The 15,184-nt window shown below is 43.8% G+C and overlaps 1 protein-coding gene across 1 annotated transcript in view; it reads left to right on the top strand.

Moving 5' to 3' along the window:
- The first annotated feature begins 1,560 nt into the window (after nt 1-1,560).
- The window catches only part of PLEKHM3 (pleckstrin homology domain containing M3), a 240,107-nt gene continuing 226,483 nt past the window's right edge, over nt 1,561-15,184 (top strand). Inside the window, exon 1 of the mRNA XM_082262028.1 lies at nt 1,561-2,205. Within this exon, the coding sequence (XP_082118154.1) occupies nt 1,641-2,205 (565 nt within the window). The 5' untranslated portion in view covers nt 1,561-1,640. The remainder of the gene's footprint in view (nt 2,206-15,184) is intronic.

The following is a 15,184-nucleotide window of genomic DNA, read 5'->3' as shown; positions in this document are numbered from 1 at the left end:
TTGTATTATTTTATTTTTTATTCTTTTTTACTATTTTATTTTTTTTACAGTTTTTTAAGGAGCCCCTTTTGGAGGGCTTTGGTGAAATATCAGGGGTCCAAACAGGGGCAATCTGAGCCACATGGGGTGATTAGGGTGGTCCCAGGCACACCTGGCACACCCTTTGCTCACACATATGCTAATTTAACCTTGTAAACCAAAAGTTCCAGAAAAGGCCTGTTCAGCAAGTGCTTAATGCATTAGGTAAAAAATGTTTAGGCTTTAGGACCACTTTAACCCCCTTATCAGAACGGAATGTCAGACCATTTTGATTGGCAAAGCTTTAGCACTCTCCGAGCTTGCCTGCCTGTTCCTGCCTCCTGAACATTCATATTGGCCAATGAGAACGTCCATCAAGTTATGGGCCTATATGAATATGTGGGGTGGTGTGTTGGAGCTTTAGCTGTGCTAACAATCTAACAATTGCTGGTGACTGGAAATTTTGGGAAACTGCTGCAGTAATTTTTTCCCATGACCGATTCTTTTTATATTCATGGTGCTCTTCTCTAGCTTTAGGTTTGAACAATATGTATGGAGGGATGCATTTAGTTGCTTGTGTACAGAAGCCCTAATAAATAAAATCCTAATCGTGAAAAAAACATTTAGACTGACAGTTTTGTATTATATTTCCATGCACACTGATCTGCATTTCTTTGCTAGTTACACCTTATGTCAGTAGTATAAACTATTTCATACTATCTAGACCAGTGGTCCTCAACCCTGGCCTACAGGGCCCACTAACAGGCCAGGTTTGCAAGATAACTGAAATACATCCCAGGTGATATCATTTGCTGCTCAGTGATTGCAGTACTCAAGTCTGCATCTCCCCAAGGTAATACTTAAAATCTGGCCTGTTAGTGGGCCTTGAGGACCGGAGTTGAGGACCACTGATCTAGACCACAGGTGTCAAACACAAGGCCCGCGGGACGAATCCAGCCCTCCAGGCCATTTCATGTGGCCCTTGCACCTCTCCTGCAGCTGCTGCATCTCTGCCCCCCACCTTGTCTCAGCAGACGGCAGCAGAGAGGACAGAACTCCTCTGCCAGATCCTGTGCTTCCCCCTGCAGCTGCAGAGAGGACCACCCCCTCCCCCCAACTGGCAGCAGAGAGGAGGACACAACTCCTCCTACAGATCCTTCACCTCTCTGTGCAGCCGCAGCAACCCTCCTCTCTGCCTCCACTGGTCTCCGCATTCAGCAGACTCCAGCCCTCCTCCAGATCCTGCAGTTGCTGCTTCCAGCCTCTTCCCAGCAGCAGTACATGGTAAAGGGGATGCACTGTGTTGTAAGGGAGGGTGGGGGCACTTGACTTCTGATAATGGTGGGCTAGAGATAGAAGGCCTTCTAAGGGCGACCATAATGTTGATGCAGCCCGCGATTAAACTGAGTTTGACACCCCTGATCTTGACAGTTACCATTATATATAACTGTAACAATAAGTTAATGTTTTTTTTTTTCCAGCAAATGTTAAAACAATAAAAGTGATTAAATGACAATTTTTCTTTTTTTTTTTTTTTAGATTGTTCGTGTTGACTCTTAACTTTGATCAGCTGATATGCATTCTTCCTAACTGACTGATGATGCATCATTAATGATAAAGCAATGGAAGCACTGGAAGTGGATGATATCAGTCCAGCACTAGAGGTCACGGAGGATTTCTTCAACTCTTTTGAAAAACTAGAGCATGGTAACCATCAGTCCGAAGTCTTCGGAATTCATGAAGCTCCCGAACTGTTAGGAAATGACATATCCAGTAAAATCAAGCAGGAGGTTGATGGGCAAAATGCAAACACCTCAAAATGTAGCATTATTTGGGAGAGGTGTAAGAGCAGTCTCTTTGATGCCAAAGCAGAGAATGGGATTCATGCCAAAGAACATTTTTCATCAACTAGGAGAACATTTCCTGACATTCCTTTGTTGCCAGGACAGGAAAAAGACTCCTCCGCTTATAACTTATTCAGTGCTTGTCACCGTAGACGTGACAGACCTCATTCGCTTAATGACCCAGTGGGCCTTGCTGAAGACACTTCAAAATTTAGACCAGGTCACAACAGGTCACGGTCTGATGTCAGTCATATAGACTGGACGAATATACGCAAGGCCGCACCTTTGCAACGCTCATCAAGCCAAGGGGTACACTTCACCAGAGACATTGAAGGAAATACTGGTATGGATATCTCTTTGTGTGTCTCCTTCCATCTCCCTATGGGGAAATACTTCATTAAAGGTCCAGGTTTATTAGAAATACATTTAAAAAAAACCTACACTTCTTGGACAACAGTCTATTTATAGTTATCCCTATGATTAAGGCTCAATTCACACCTGAGCGTATCGTTTTCAGGCGTTTTCTCTGGCTTTTTTCAGGTGTTTTTTGCAGGTGTTTGGAGGCAGTCATTGACATCTAACAAAAACGCTTGTAATCAGCCAAAAAAAAAGCTCATGTACTTTTCTGAGCTTCAGGCGTTTTGCTTCAAGTGACAAAACGCTCAGATATGAACAGGGGCCATTGAAATGAATGGGATTTTGCTTGTTGAGAGACTGGTTTAGGCGCTCAGAGGTCAAAGGTCAATGAGTTCATATAGATATAAGCTGAAACAATGGCAGATAAAAGCGTTGATGTACACAGGTGGGGCAAAAATTGTTTGCACAGAGGGGGGATTAAGATTCCATGTGCAAATTTCTGATAGTTCTTAGACGCAATCCAAGGGTGTTCCGCAGCGCAGGGTCAGCTCATTCAAGCAGAGTGAAGTCAACTCTAGATGGATAAAGGAGGAGGGAAGAGCATCAATACATAGTAACTTACATTAAGGTAAGGATAAAAGCATCTGTCAGATACAAAATGGTTCCACGATGATGAGAGGGGTTCGCACAATCCAGGGTGCCTCAGGTACAGCTGGCTGTGTGCGATCGGGGAGATCAGAGAGATGTGGCCGTGGAGGGAACCGGAGGGCGTCTTGACGTTAGCGGGAGGTAACTGGCAAAATGGCTGAGGGAGCTTCAAGACGCGTGCAGGGCAGGGCATGCACACTCCTTCTTCAGTTGAAGTGAATAACCTAGGGAGAGAAAGTCTTTCCTAGGCAAATGCTGGACAAGCCCCGCCCGGGCCCTCACACAGACTCCAAAACGCGTCTTGAAGCTCCCTCAGCCATCTTGCCAGTTCCCTGCCGCTGACGTCAGACGCCCTCCGGTTCCCTCCACAGCCGCATCTCTCTGATCGCCCAGACGCACACAGCCAGCTGGTCTGACGCTCTGTACCTGAGGCACCCTGGATTGTGCGGACCCCTCTCACCATCGTGGAACCGTTATGTACCTGACAGATGCTTTTATCCTTCCCTAATGTAAGTTACTACGTATTTATGTCATAATCTTGAACTCAAGTGGTGCTCTTCTCTCCTCCTTTGGGATTTTTCTTGTTGGGCGTTTTGAGACTTCAGAGATGAGCGTTTTACGAGCTGAAATACACTCAGGTGTGAACAGGGCCTACAGTAAACCTGTAATTACAGGTTCAAAATTGCAAATAACAATACTTGTACTGTTTCCCAGTGGCTTGTGTCTTGCAACTATGTCAGAATGCTGCCCCCCTGTGTCCTCAAGTATTTAGCACTTCTGGGTGCGTGAATTCATGCTGCCCTCACTGCACACGGGGGTTCCTCTCGCTGGCTTATGCCACTTAGTATGATGGGGAAACAAGCATTCAACTCATTCAGCCAGTTGAATACCCGCAGAAGCTGGGGCGTAGCATCACGGAGGCTTTTTAAGCTATTGCCACCAGAAAGATACATACAGTGCCTTGAAAAGTATTCATACCCCTTGAAATTTTCCACATTTTGTCATGTTACAACAAAATGTAACTGTATGTTATTGGGATTTTATTTGATAGACCAACACAAAGTGGCACATAATTGTGAATTGGAAGGAAAACGATAAATAGTTTTCAAGATTTTTTACAAATATCTGAAAAGTGTGGTGTGCATTTGTATTCAACCCCCTTTACTCTGATACCCCTAACTAAAATCTAGTGAAACCAATTGCCTCCAGAAGTCACCTAATTAGTAAAAAAAAGTCCACCTGTGTGTAATTTAGTCTCAATATAGATGCAGCTGTTCTGCGAAGCCCTCAGAGGTTTGTTAGAGAACCTTAGTAAACAAACCACATCATGAAGGCCAATCAACACGCCAAACAGGTATGGGATCCAGTTGTGGAAAGGTTTAAAGCAGGTTAGGTTATAAAACAAATATCCAAGCTTTGAACATCTCACAGAGCACTCTTTAATCCATCATCTGAAAATGTAAAGAGCATGGCACAACTGCAAACCTACCAAAACATGGCTGTCCACCTAAACTGACAGGCTGGGCACGGAGAGCAATAATCAGAGAAGCAGCTAAGAGGTCCATGGTAACTCTGGAGGAGCTGCAGAGATCCACAGCTCAGGTGGGATAATCTGTCCAACTATTAGTTGTGCCACTCCAGAAATCTGGCCTTTATGGAAGAGTGGCAAGAAGAAAGCCATTGTTGAAAGAAAGCCATAAGAAGTCCTGTTTGCAGTTTGCAAGAAGCCATGTGGGTGACACAGCAAACATTTGGAAGAAGGTGCTCTGGTTAGATGAGACCAAAATTGAACTTTGAAAACTAACACTGCACATCACCCTGAACACACCATCCTCCACCGTGAAATATACAGGGCAATCTTAAGCCCCGTACACACGTACCGATGGTCGGCTTACAAATGTTCCTCTTTTCTCCCCGGGATGTCGGTGTCTGCTGAAAAGTGCAAAGACAGCACAAGGACAGCACAAGAATTTTGTCCGCCGACTGCAGAAGTGATGTCATGTAATGGTTAACTTTCCCTGTGTTTTCTATTTTCTGAGCATGCCCAGTCTTGCAAATCTGCGGTCTGTCGGCCGAATTGTGTACTGACAGGCGAACAATCGTCCGTTCTGGTGTCGGCATACAAATATTTTCATGTTTGCACGAAAGACTTTTGTCCGCGGATTGTGCGCAGACATCTGTCGGAGGCACCATACTAACACGCGTACAATCGGCAGATCCTTCGTCCACCGACGTTTGTATGCCGACGATCGGTACGTGTGTACGGGCCTTTAGAAGAAAAAATAGTAGCGCAAGAGTCAATGTAAAATTGGCTCAACAGGACTACATGCAACACATAGGAAATGTGCAATTAACTAAAAAATTACACTCAACTTCCACTTTAGACATCACAGAGTCCTTTTAAAATATATCCTAAAATGTCCAATAAAACAGCCGTCAGCTTGTGAAGTCTTATCGGCCCTGTATTGAAGATGGATAGAGCCAGGACAATCTTAGAAGAAAACCTGAGGATTGCATTGAAAGGAGTGGATTGCGACTTTACAGCTGTGTGGACCATATTTAACCTTTATGCTTCCTGCTGGCCCACTGCAAACCCCTGTGTTTTTGCTCATCTGTGAGAACATTTGAGCAACAGCATCTGGTGAGTTGCCACTTCTCCTGACCCTACTTTTGGCACTTGGTGGTGGTAAAGAGGTAAACCCCATAAGACTTCACGAGCTGACGGCTGTTTTATTGGACATTTTATGATATATTTTAAAAGGACTCTGTGATGTCTAAAGTGGAAGTTGAGTGTCATTTTTAGTTAATTGCACATTTCCTATGTGTCACATGCAGTGGCGTAGCGTGGGTTGTCAGCACCCGTTGCAAGGCAAGTAATTTGCGCCCCCTAACCCGCGGGATTTTAGCACTTGAGTCTCTTCCACTAGATTAGTTAAAGAAACCCTTACCCCCTAAGCACATGTATTGTTTGTTATGAAAATACTGATGTAATTACTAATTAAAGTAAAATGCATCTAAATACAAGTTTGAATGACTGGCGTGCCCCCTTTCAATGCAGAGAGACCAGCGTGCCCCCTTTCAAGGCAGAATGACCAGCGTGCCCCCTTTCAAGGCAGCATGACCAGCGTGCCCCCTTTCAATGCAGAGAGACCAGCGGGCCCCCTTTCAATGCAGAGAGACCAGCGGGCCCCCTTTCAATGCAGAGAGACCAGCGGGCCCCCTTTCAATGCAGAATGACCAGCATGCCCCCTTTCAATGCAGAATGACCAGCGTGCCCCCTTTCAATGCAAAATGACCAGCGTGCCCCCTTTCAATGCAAAATGACCAGCGTGCCCCCTTTCAATGCATAGAGACCAGCGTGCCCCCTTTCAATGCAGATTGACCAGTGTGCCCCCCTTCAATGCAGAGAGTTCATCGTGCCCCCTTTCAATTAAGAACAGACCAGCGTGCCCCCTTTCAATGCAGAATGTCCAGCATGCCCCTTTTCAATGCAGAATGACCAGCGTACCCCCTTTCAATGCAGAGAGACCAGTGTGCCCCCTTTCAATGCAGAATAACCAGTGTGCCCCCCTTCAATGCAGAGAGATCATAGTGCCCCCTTTCAATGCAGACATACCTTTCGGCCAATCAAAAAAAAAAAAAACACTCTGTGACAGCACCAGGCTGCTGACTTACTCGCTGCGAAATTGACCGAGCAGTGAGGAGAGGCAGCATAGGCGGGCTTGGCTTGCAACGCCACCCCACCCTACACCAATGGACAGGTGAGGCACAGTCCAGCCCCACCCCGCCATTTTCAGCCATAGGGCAGCCGTGCTGGACATCTCCCAGCCTAAAGATGGAGGCAGCCACAGAGTGTGTGAACTGTGTATGTCAGAGTCAGACAGACAGAGTGACACTGCAGATGCGCCCCCCCAGATGTTGCGCCCGGTGCGGCCGGCCCACCTGCACCCCCCACGCTACGCCACTGGTCACATGTAGTCCTGTTGAGCCAATTTTACATTGACTCATGCGCTACTATTTTTTCATTTTATGCTTGTACAAATATTTTCGTTATTTGGTTAAGTAGCAGCAGTCTGTATTACTAGTATCGCAGTTAATAACTGGCTCCTCCAGAAGCGCAGAGGTACCCTTTGAGTCAGTTGGTGACCAAGTACTTTTTTTTTTTTTAAATCTTAGAAGAAAATCTGTTGGAGTCTGCAAAAGACTTGAGACTGGGGTGGAGGTTCACCTTCCAGCAGGACAACAACCCTAAACATATAGCCAGGGCTACAATGGAATGGTTTAGATCAAAGCATATTCATGTGTTGGAATGGCCCAGTCAAAGTCCAGACCAAAATCCAATTGAGAATCTGTGGCAAGACTTAAAAATTGCTGTTCACAGATGCTCTCCATCCAATCTGACAGAACCTGAGCAATTTTGCAAGGAAGAATGGGCAAATATTTCACTCTCTAGATGTGTAAGGGCTCTTTCACACGGGCGATCCGATCAGATCCGCCTGTCAGTTTTTTAGGCGGATCTGATCGGATCCTCCATGCAGCTCTATGGGGCAGCGGGTGTCAGCGGAGACACCTCCGCTGACACCCCTCTGCCATCCGCATCCGATCCTGTCCGTGAAATCTGGACGGATGGAAACCCTATTTTTCCATCCGTTCAGTAATCGGAGCGGATCGGATCTGATGAGAGCGGACAGGCGGTCCGCTCTCATCCGATCCCCCATAGAGGGCAGCGGGGGCTGTGACACCTCCCTCTCCACTCTGCAAGCGGAGTCGGAGCTGTCATCTGCCGGCTCAGCGGGGATCGCGGATCGATCCCCGCTGAGCAACGCGGATCCGCCTACGGAGGCGGACCGTGTGAAAGAGCCCTAAAGCTGGTAGAGACATCCCCAAAAAGACTTGCAGCTGTAATCTCAGCGAAAGGTGGTTCTACAAAGTATTGACTCGGGGGCTAAATACAAATGCACTCCAAAGTTTTTTACATACTTATTTGTAAAAAAATATGAAAATCATTTATCATTTTTCTTCCACTTCACAATTCTGTGCCACTTTTGTTTAAGTTTTTGGTTGTTACGTGACAAAATGTGGAAAATGTCATGGGGTATGAATACTTTTTCAAGGCACTGTATATTGCTTCCTCATTAAAGTTTGTGTAAAGCCAAAAAGTTTTTGCAGTTTTTCAAAGACTATGATGGGTAAAAGCCCCTGTCGTTTGTGAATTTCCTAAATTTACAGGGTCGCTAATCCTTATCCACTTCATTCACTGTAAAACCCAGTTGGCTTCAGGTACATACACTTGAAGAAGTTTATTTTACACAAATAAATGGACAGTATGGAGTGCTTATGTTCTGGAAAAATGCTTAGCAATAGGAGGTTGTTGCCTTTTCTGCAGAGAAAAGCAGGCTAAACATTTATGCTCATGTGCTGTATCCATCCAATGGCTAAAGTGGAAAGGAGATTTAGGCATGTCCCTGCAGTTCTCTGGGGAAGATGTCTTACTCCCTTTTTTTTTTGTTTCCCTTTGAGACATGGTCCCATCTAAAACCTTCCTGTTCTCTGAAGATTTCCATGGTCATGAGTCACCCACCAAACTTCCCTCTTCTGCGTTACTCCGCACCGATTACAAAGTTGAATAATTGTATCTTTTTTCCCCAATCAGCTCTCCACAATGTAAGTCATTGGGGAGCTGAACTTTCTGTGACTGCTTTGCTATAGTTTTGTAAGAGCATGTTGAGACACAAATTATTGTGGGGAAATCTAACCACTGGAAACTAATGGAGACATAAGAGGTTAATGCAGTATTCAAGCACGCCATACTTGCTAAAAACGTAAATATCAGTTATAGATGTAGTCGGCTGTCATTTATATATTCAACATTTTTAAAAATCTATATTATTATAAATATATATTTTTGTCCATATACAATATCAATAGTAAAGAGACGATCTCCCGGAATAGAAAATGTTGTTATTTCTTCCGTTTTTGGTAACCGTGTCAGCTGCACAAAAAGGTTCAGCAAAATAAGGACCTGACATTTCCAGTAATATAATATAGCTTAGTGTATCATGTCACATCTTTCCAAGCTTCATTAGATCTGTACAAAAGCTGAATCTGTGCAGAAAATCTAATACTTGGTAACTGCAGGCAGATAAAGATGAACTAGACAAAGTGCAGTGTGGTTCCTGTCTTTGGAAAGACAGCTTCTTATTTAGAATGACCCTAAAATACCAATTACGTTGGCCTTTATTCCATTAATGGTGGATAAAATAGGACTTCTGTAAATTTTTCACTACATGATAAAATCAGTGTAATCCCATTATAACGAATGCTAATAACCTATAATTTGTTTCTGCAAAGTGCTTTCAAATATCCTCATAAAAGCATTACGTGACTTATTATTATAATTGCAAATCTGTTCATTTTACATTATCTTTACATGATATAGGACTGTGTAATATCTTGCTTTTAAAATATATAGCAACATGCAGTAGCCCTTCTTTTATTAAATTTAATTACTATACTACTTTGCTGGGGTGAAAGTTAAATAAAATATAAATGCAATAATATGGAAGCCTCATGAATTTAACTGGCTTCTAGTTTTGTGGAGATGGTAGGAAAATGAATTGTAGCTCCATGCATTATGACTGCTTTCTATGTAGTTTATATTTCCTGGTCTGTATAAATTGTAGCAGTTTATTTTCTGAAATTAGAAATGGTAACCATCTTACTATATAAAGTACAAGTGTCTCTGCGTCCAGTCCCTGTGTCCGTGGGATTGCGCTACTGCGCATGTGCCCCACGGACAGCCGTTGGGACTTGGAGCGCAGAGACTTCGGGCGGCCGGGCGAAAATGTTGAAGCGGCGGGTGTGCGCGGGAACGCGGCAGGTGCGCACTCACACGTGAGAGCCGCTCGGCCAGCTCTGCGCGTGTTCCGGATGTTGCTAGGGCAACAGGGACGCTACATATGTTCTAGCGCCCATTAATTTAACGGGCTTAATGTCTAGTAGATAATAATTATTGTATATTGAATGACAGTCGGGATGTCTATGGGGTGCAAATCAGCTAGGTTTAGTTGCCAGCATGTTGTTTTAAAGCAACCTAGTTGCTCTTAAAAACGTTTCAGGGAGAAAAAGGCATACATGTAGAAGAACTATGTAAATACACACCTTTACCAGTGCCTATGCCACTGAGTGCCTCTCCGTTTCGGAGAAATGGTCCCCCGGAGTCTACTGGTAAACCAACACATCCAGAAGGGTTTATCTCCTGGGTCCTTGTGTCGCTCTCAATGGTTCTTCCTGCTGGAAGTGTCTTTTTCCAGGGGACTGGATGATCTAGTCTCAGGATGAGAGTAGTCTTCAGTAGTGCTAGCACTGGGAGAAATGCGTTTTTACCCTGTGTGTTTTTTTTTTTTTTTTTTACAGATATGACTTCCACAGTGACAGGGTTGCTTTAAGTACCATTGCCTACCTGACTCCGGGGATCTATTTCATAGTCCTGGACTGATTGAAAAAGTCAACATCACACTCTTAATTGAGCTTTGCACCTTTACACCACAGATAGCCCAGTTTCTGCTCCTTCACACCTCAGATCACCCCGATTCCTGCACTATATACATCACTATATACATTAGATCACCCCAATTCCTGCACCTTCACACCTCAGATCAGCCCCAATTCCTGCACCACTAAACCTGAGATAAGACCAAATTTCTGCACCATCATCAAATAAGGCCCAGTTCCTGCACATTCACACCTGAGATCACTGAAATTCTTATGCCTTCTCATCTTAGATCAGTTCCAAATCCTGCATTATCATACCTCAAATCAGCCAAAATCCCACACTCTCACAGATAAGCTAAATTCCTGCTCCATCAAACCGCAGATAGCCTATTTTCTTCTCCATCAAACCTCAGATCAACCCAATTCCTGCACGTTTACAGCTCAGATCAGCCCCAGTTCCTGCACCTTCACACTTTAAATCCGCCCCAATTTTTGAACCTTCAGATCTCATATAGGCCCAACTCCTGCACCATCACACCTCAGATCACCCCATTTCCTGCACCTTCACATCTCAGACCAGCCCCAATTCCTGCACATTCATAATAAATCAGCCCCAAATTTTGAACCTTCAGATCTCAAGTAGGCCCAATTCCTGCACCTCCAAATTAGTAGTTTCCAACAGCTAGTTAATTACCAGTTCAAAATTAGAGCAGGCAGCTTTGGGCATCTGACTGAACTCCAGGACCAGGTCTAGCATATCAGATATAGGGGTGCAGTTAAGAATGTCAGGGGGTCAGAGAATTAGTTGGTCACCAGGGCAGAGGATAGGATGATAGGATCAGTTTTTAGGGCAGTGTACAGAGGCCAGCAGGGCAGAGGATGTCAGGTCAGTGGGGGGGGGGGGGGGGGGAGGGTATATAGCAGTCAACAAAGCAGAGGACAAGGGTTTGCTAGGGTGAAGAACAGGGTTCAGCAGGGCAGACAACAAGGGTTAGCAGGGTAGAGTATAGGGTTCAGTAAGGCAGAGAACAGGGGGTCCTCAGGGCAGTTTACAGAGGTTAGCTGAGCGGTTGGGGGGGGGGGGGGTCAGCAGGGTAATGTACAGGTGTCAGCAGGGCATAGAACAGGGGTCAGCAGGGCATAGAATGGAGTCTGCTCGGCAGAGAACAGGAATCAGCAGGGCAGAGGATGGGGTCAGTAGGGCAGAGCATGGGGTCACTGCGGGCCACTTAACATAACATAAATCCCGCTTCCCAACATTGCATACAGCTGAGATCAGATTCTTTTACAGATGCAACCTTGATCTGCATAGTATGTAGCTGACTGTTGCAGCTGGGCTGCTTTTCCAATCTGAGAACTGCACCAGCAAGCTAAGCAGTGTGCAGATGGAGGCTGTGTTTGTAAAATATTTCGATCTCAGCTGTATGCAGTGCAGGAAGGAGCAGTTGTGCTTCATGTCCTGTGGCAAGGCTGAGTGCAGTCCGAGGAAAGGAGGAGCACTCGTGCTGGGGGTTGCCGGGCCCTAGTTTAACCCTTTCACTGTCTCAGACTTTTTTGTTTTTTTGGCACACGTTAAAATTTTAGGCCTTAAGATTACCCAAAACCCCAAAAACATTCTATATTTTCTAAAATGAGAAATCCTGTGAAATAAAATGGTGGCAGTTGTTATGCAGTGATGTCAATCACAGAATCATGCCTGTTTTTAATGCAGTGCCACCTGAGGGCCCGAAGATCACGCATCCAATTTTGCATTTTGGCCTTGTCCTTTGCACACATTTTTCCAGATTCTGGTAACTTTTTGATATCTATCATGTACTGTAGATGATGATATATTTAAAGTCTTTGCAATTGTACATTGAGGAACATTATTCTGAAATTGTTCCACAATTTTGGACCTAGCTTTTTACAGATTGATGAACCTTTGCCCATCTTGACTTCTGAGACACTGACTCTCTAATGCCTCGTTTCCACTGAGCGGATCGGTTCGGGTTGGTTCGGTACGGTACGCTATTTTAGGTGTTTCCATTATGAAAGTGGCCCATACAACCGAACCAAACCGCACCATTCCTGGTCCTGCTTCAGATGTAGGGCCATAGGAAATGGTACGGTAAGGTTAGGGCGGAGCTACTGGCATCACACGATACATTCCACTAATTGGTGGACAGGAAAACTTCAATGCTCACGTCAAATGAAAGCGCAAAACAAACACCACGTTTGGTGTAAACCCCACATGGTCCCTGGTGGCCCGACCTGCAGTGGAAACGCTCACCTGATTAGACCTGACCATTCTAACCCTTCCAAACTGTACCGACCCGAACCATTCCGCTCAGTGGAAACGAGGCATAAGATGCTTTTTTTATACCCAATCCTGTTACTGACCTGTTACCAATTAACCAAATTAGCTGCAAAATGTTCTTCTAGTTCTTTTTTGTTTGTACCACTTACTTTGCCCGTTTTTTTTCCCCCCCGTCCCAACTTTTTTGAGACATGTTGCTGCCATCAACTTTAAAAATGGCCTTATTTTTTTCAAATGGTACATTTTTCTCAGTATAAATGATAAGTTCACCTTTCGTAACATGTTACACCCATATTCTGGGAGTAGCATGTTACTGTAGCAACGGCACCGGCTGTTGAGTGCTCTGGTAGTTCATTGATTCTTCCTGACAGTGTGAAACTGCTTGTCCGTACGACTGTCTGCGGGAGTCCTGCATGGCACCCGTGTTCTGCTGATCACGGATGCAATGCTTTCCAGGTTCCTACAAAAATAAATAGTAAATGCACATTTTTTTTTTTTTATAGTAAATGCACATTTTTCTTTATAGTAAATGCACATTTTTTTAACCTGCAAAAAAAATGTGCATATATTTATTTGTTTAAGGGAACTTCTCCTTTGATATAAAAGAAAGTAGGGGTTCATGAGAGTTGCAAATCATTGCATGTAGATTTTACAGTGTCCTAACTTTTTTTAGATTTGGGGTTGTACTTGTAAACCCCCAATTGGATTACGGTAGTTAATTTTTTTCAATTTGTACATACATTTACTTAAGTACCACTTTACTTCTTTTTAATAAGAGACCTAAATAAGCCTTAAATGCTATAGCTATAAAATTATAAAATTGCACATGTTGTCCCATCTGTCTGTCTTTTTTCTTTTTTTTTGGGGGGGGGGGGGGATTACACTGTAAAAGCGCTGCCCAGATGTTAGGTGATTTTCTGTGATTACATTTCTTTTGTTCCCCCTTTAATTCAATTTCTCTATTTGTGGAACTAAATTAAATGGAAAGGTATTGCCTCTTTCATTAAATCTGGAAGGGACATCGAGCCATGGCCTTTGATTGATCTATTCCATGCCAGCTTCCATCCTGACCTTAAAAGATTTTTGAATTTTAAAAGAACTGCCCACTTCACAGAAGATTGAGAAGCTTGTTGTCAGAATAGAAACATGAGGGCTTCTTGTATTTGTATTGAGAACATCCAATCAAACCCGTTCGTAGGTCAGTAATGCAAGTGGGAATGAGGGTGCATTTGGGGATGGAAAAGACATCTCCAAAGCTGAAAATGTCATCTGTGCACAAAACAGAGAACCCAATTGCAGTACAGATTTGCTAACCCTTTTACTGGATTAAGAAAAAAAAATAAAATGGTCAAAATGCATAACCATTATGTGTACTTTAAAGGGATTAGTGTGATTTCAAAGACCTGTAATAGCTTTTCTGTTGTTCTTCCCTTTTTTTTTTCTTCTTCTTCTTCATCCAGTATACATAATGAATGCTAGAACAAAACCATGAGCCATTATATGTCTAGATTTGCTAAGTCTAAGATCTTTTTTTTTTTTAACCTTACAAATGTAGATACAGTATGTTTCGGAACTCTATCTGTTCCTTATACAGAGTTTCAAATTGTATGTGTGTTATGGTGAATATATTTGCATGACCCTGGTATTATTTTAGGTGTGTGTGTGTGTATATGTATATATGTGTATACTGGTTATCAAAGAATACAAAAAATATTCTTTCAGATTAGTATCATACACTGCTCAAAAAAAATTAATGGAACACTTTGAAAACACATCGGATCTCAATGGGGAAAAATATCATCATGTTGGATAACTATACTGATATGGACTGAGTAATGTGTTAGGAACAAAAGGATGCCACATCGTTTGATGGAAATGAAAATGATCACCCTATGGAGGGCTGAATTCAAAGACGCCCTGAAAATCAAAGTGAAAAAATGATGCAGCAGGCTAGTCCATTTTGCTGAAATTTCATTAAAGAAACTCAAAATGGTACTCAGTAGTTTGTATGGTCCCCACGTGCTTGTATGCATGCCTGACAACTTTGTGACATGCTCCTAATAAGACAACGGATGTTGTCCTGGGGTATTTCCTCCCAGATCTGGACCAGGACATCACTGAGCTCCTGAACAAACTGAGGTGCAACCTGGTGGTGTCGGGTGTACCGAAACATAATGTCCCAGAGGTGTTGTATTGGTTTTAGGTCAGGGGAGCGTGGGGGCCATTCAGTGGTATCAATTCCTTCATTTTCCAGGAACTGGCTGTATAGTCTCACCACATGAGGCCGATCATTGCCTGGATCTGGACCAGAGCATCGCGGAGCTCCTGAACAGATTGAATAGGCTTCTGGCAAATGATCCTGTTGGAAAACATTAAAGGGTCTGGAGAAGTTGTGGAAAACATAATGCTGCCTGGAATATCATTCAGCAGGACCAGTTTGGTGGTGGGTCAGTGATGGTCTGGGGAGGCATATCTATGGAGGGACACACACACCTCTACAGGCTAGAAAATGGCACCTGACTGCCAT

This window comes from Pelophylax lessonae (genome assembly GCF_965119305.1).
Source record: "Pelophylax lessonae genome assembly, chromosome: 6".
Classification (NCBI taxonomy): Eukaryota; Metazoa; Chordata; class Amphibia; order Anura; family Ranidae; genus Pelophylax; species Pelophylax lessonae.
Note: the sequence above shows the minus strand (reverse complement) of the source record. Positions and strands in the feature narration are given on the sequence as shown.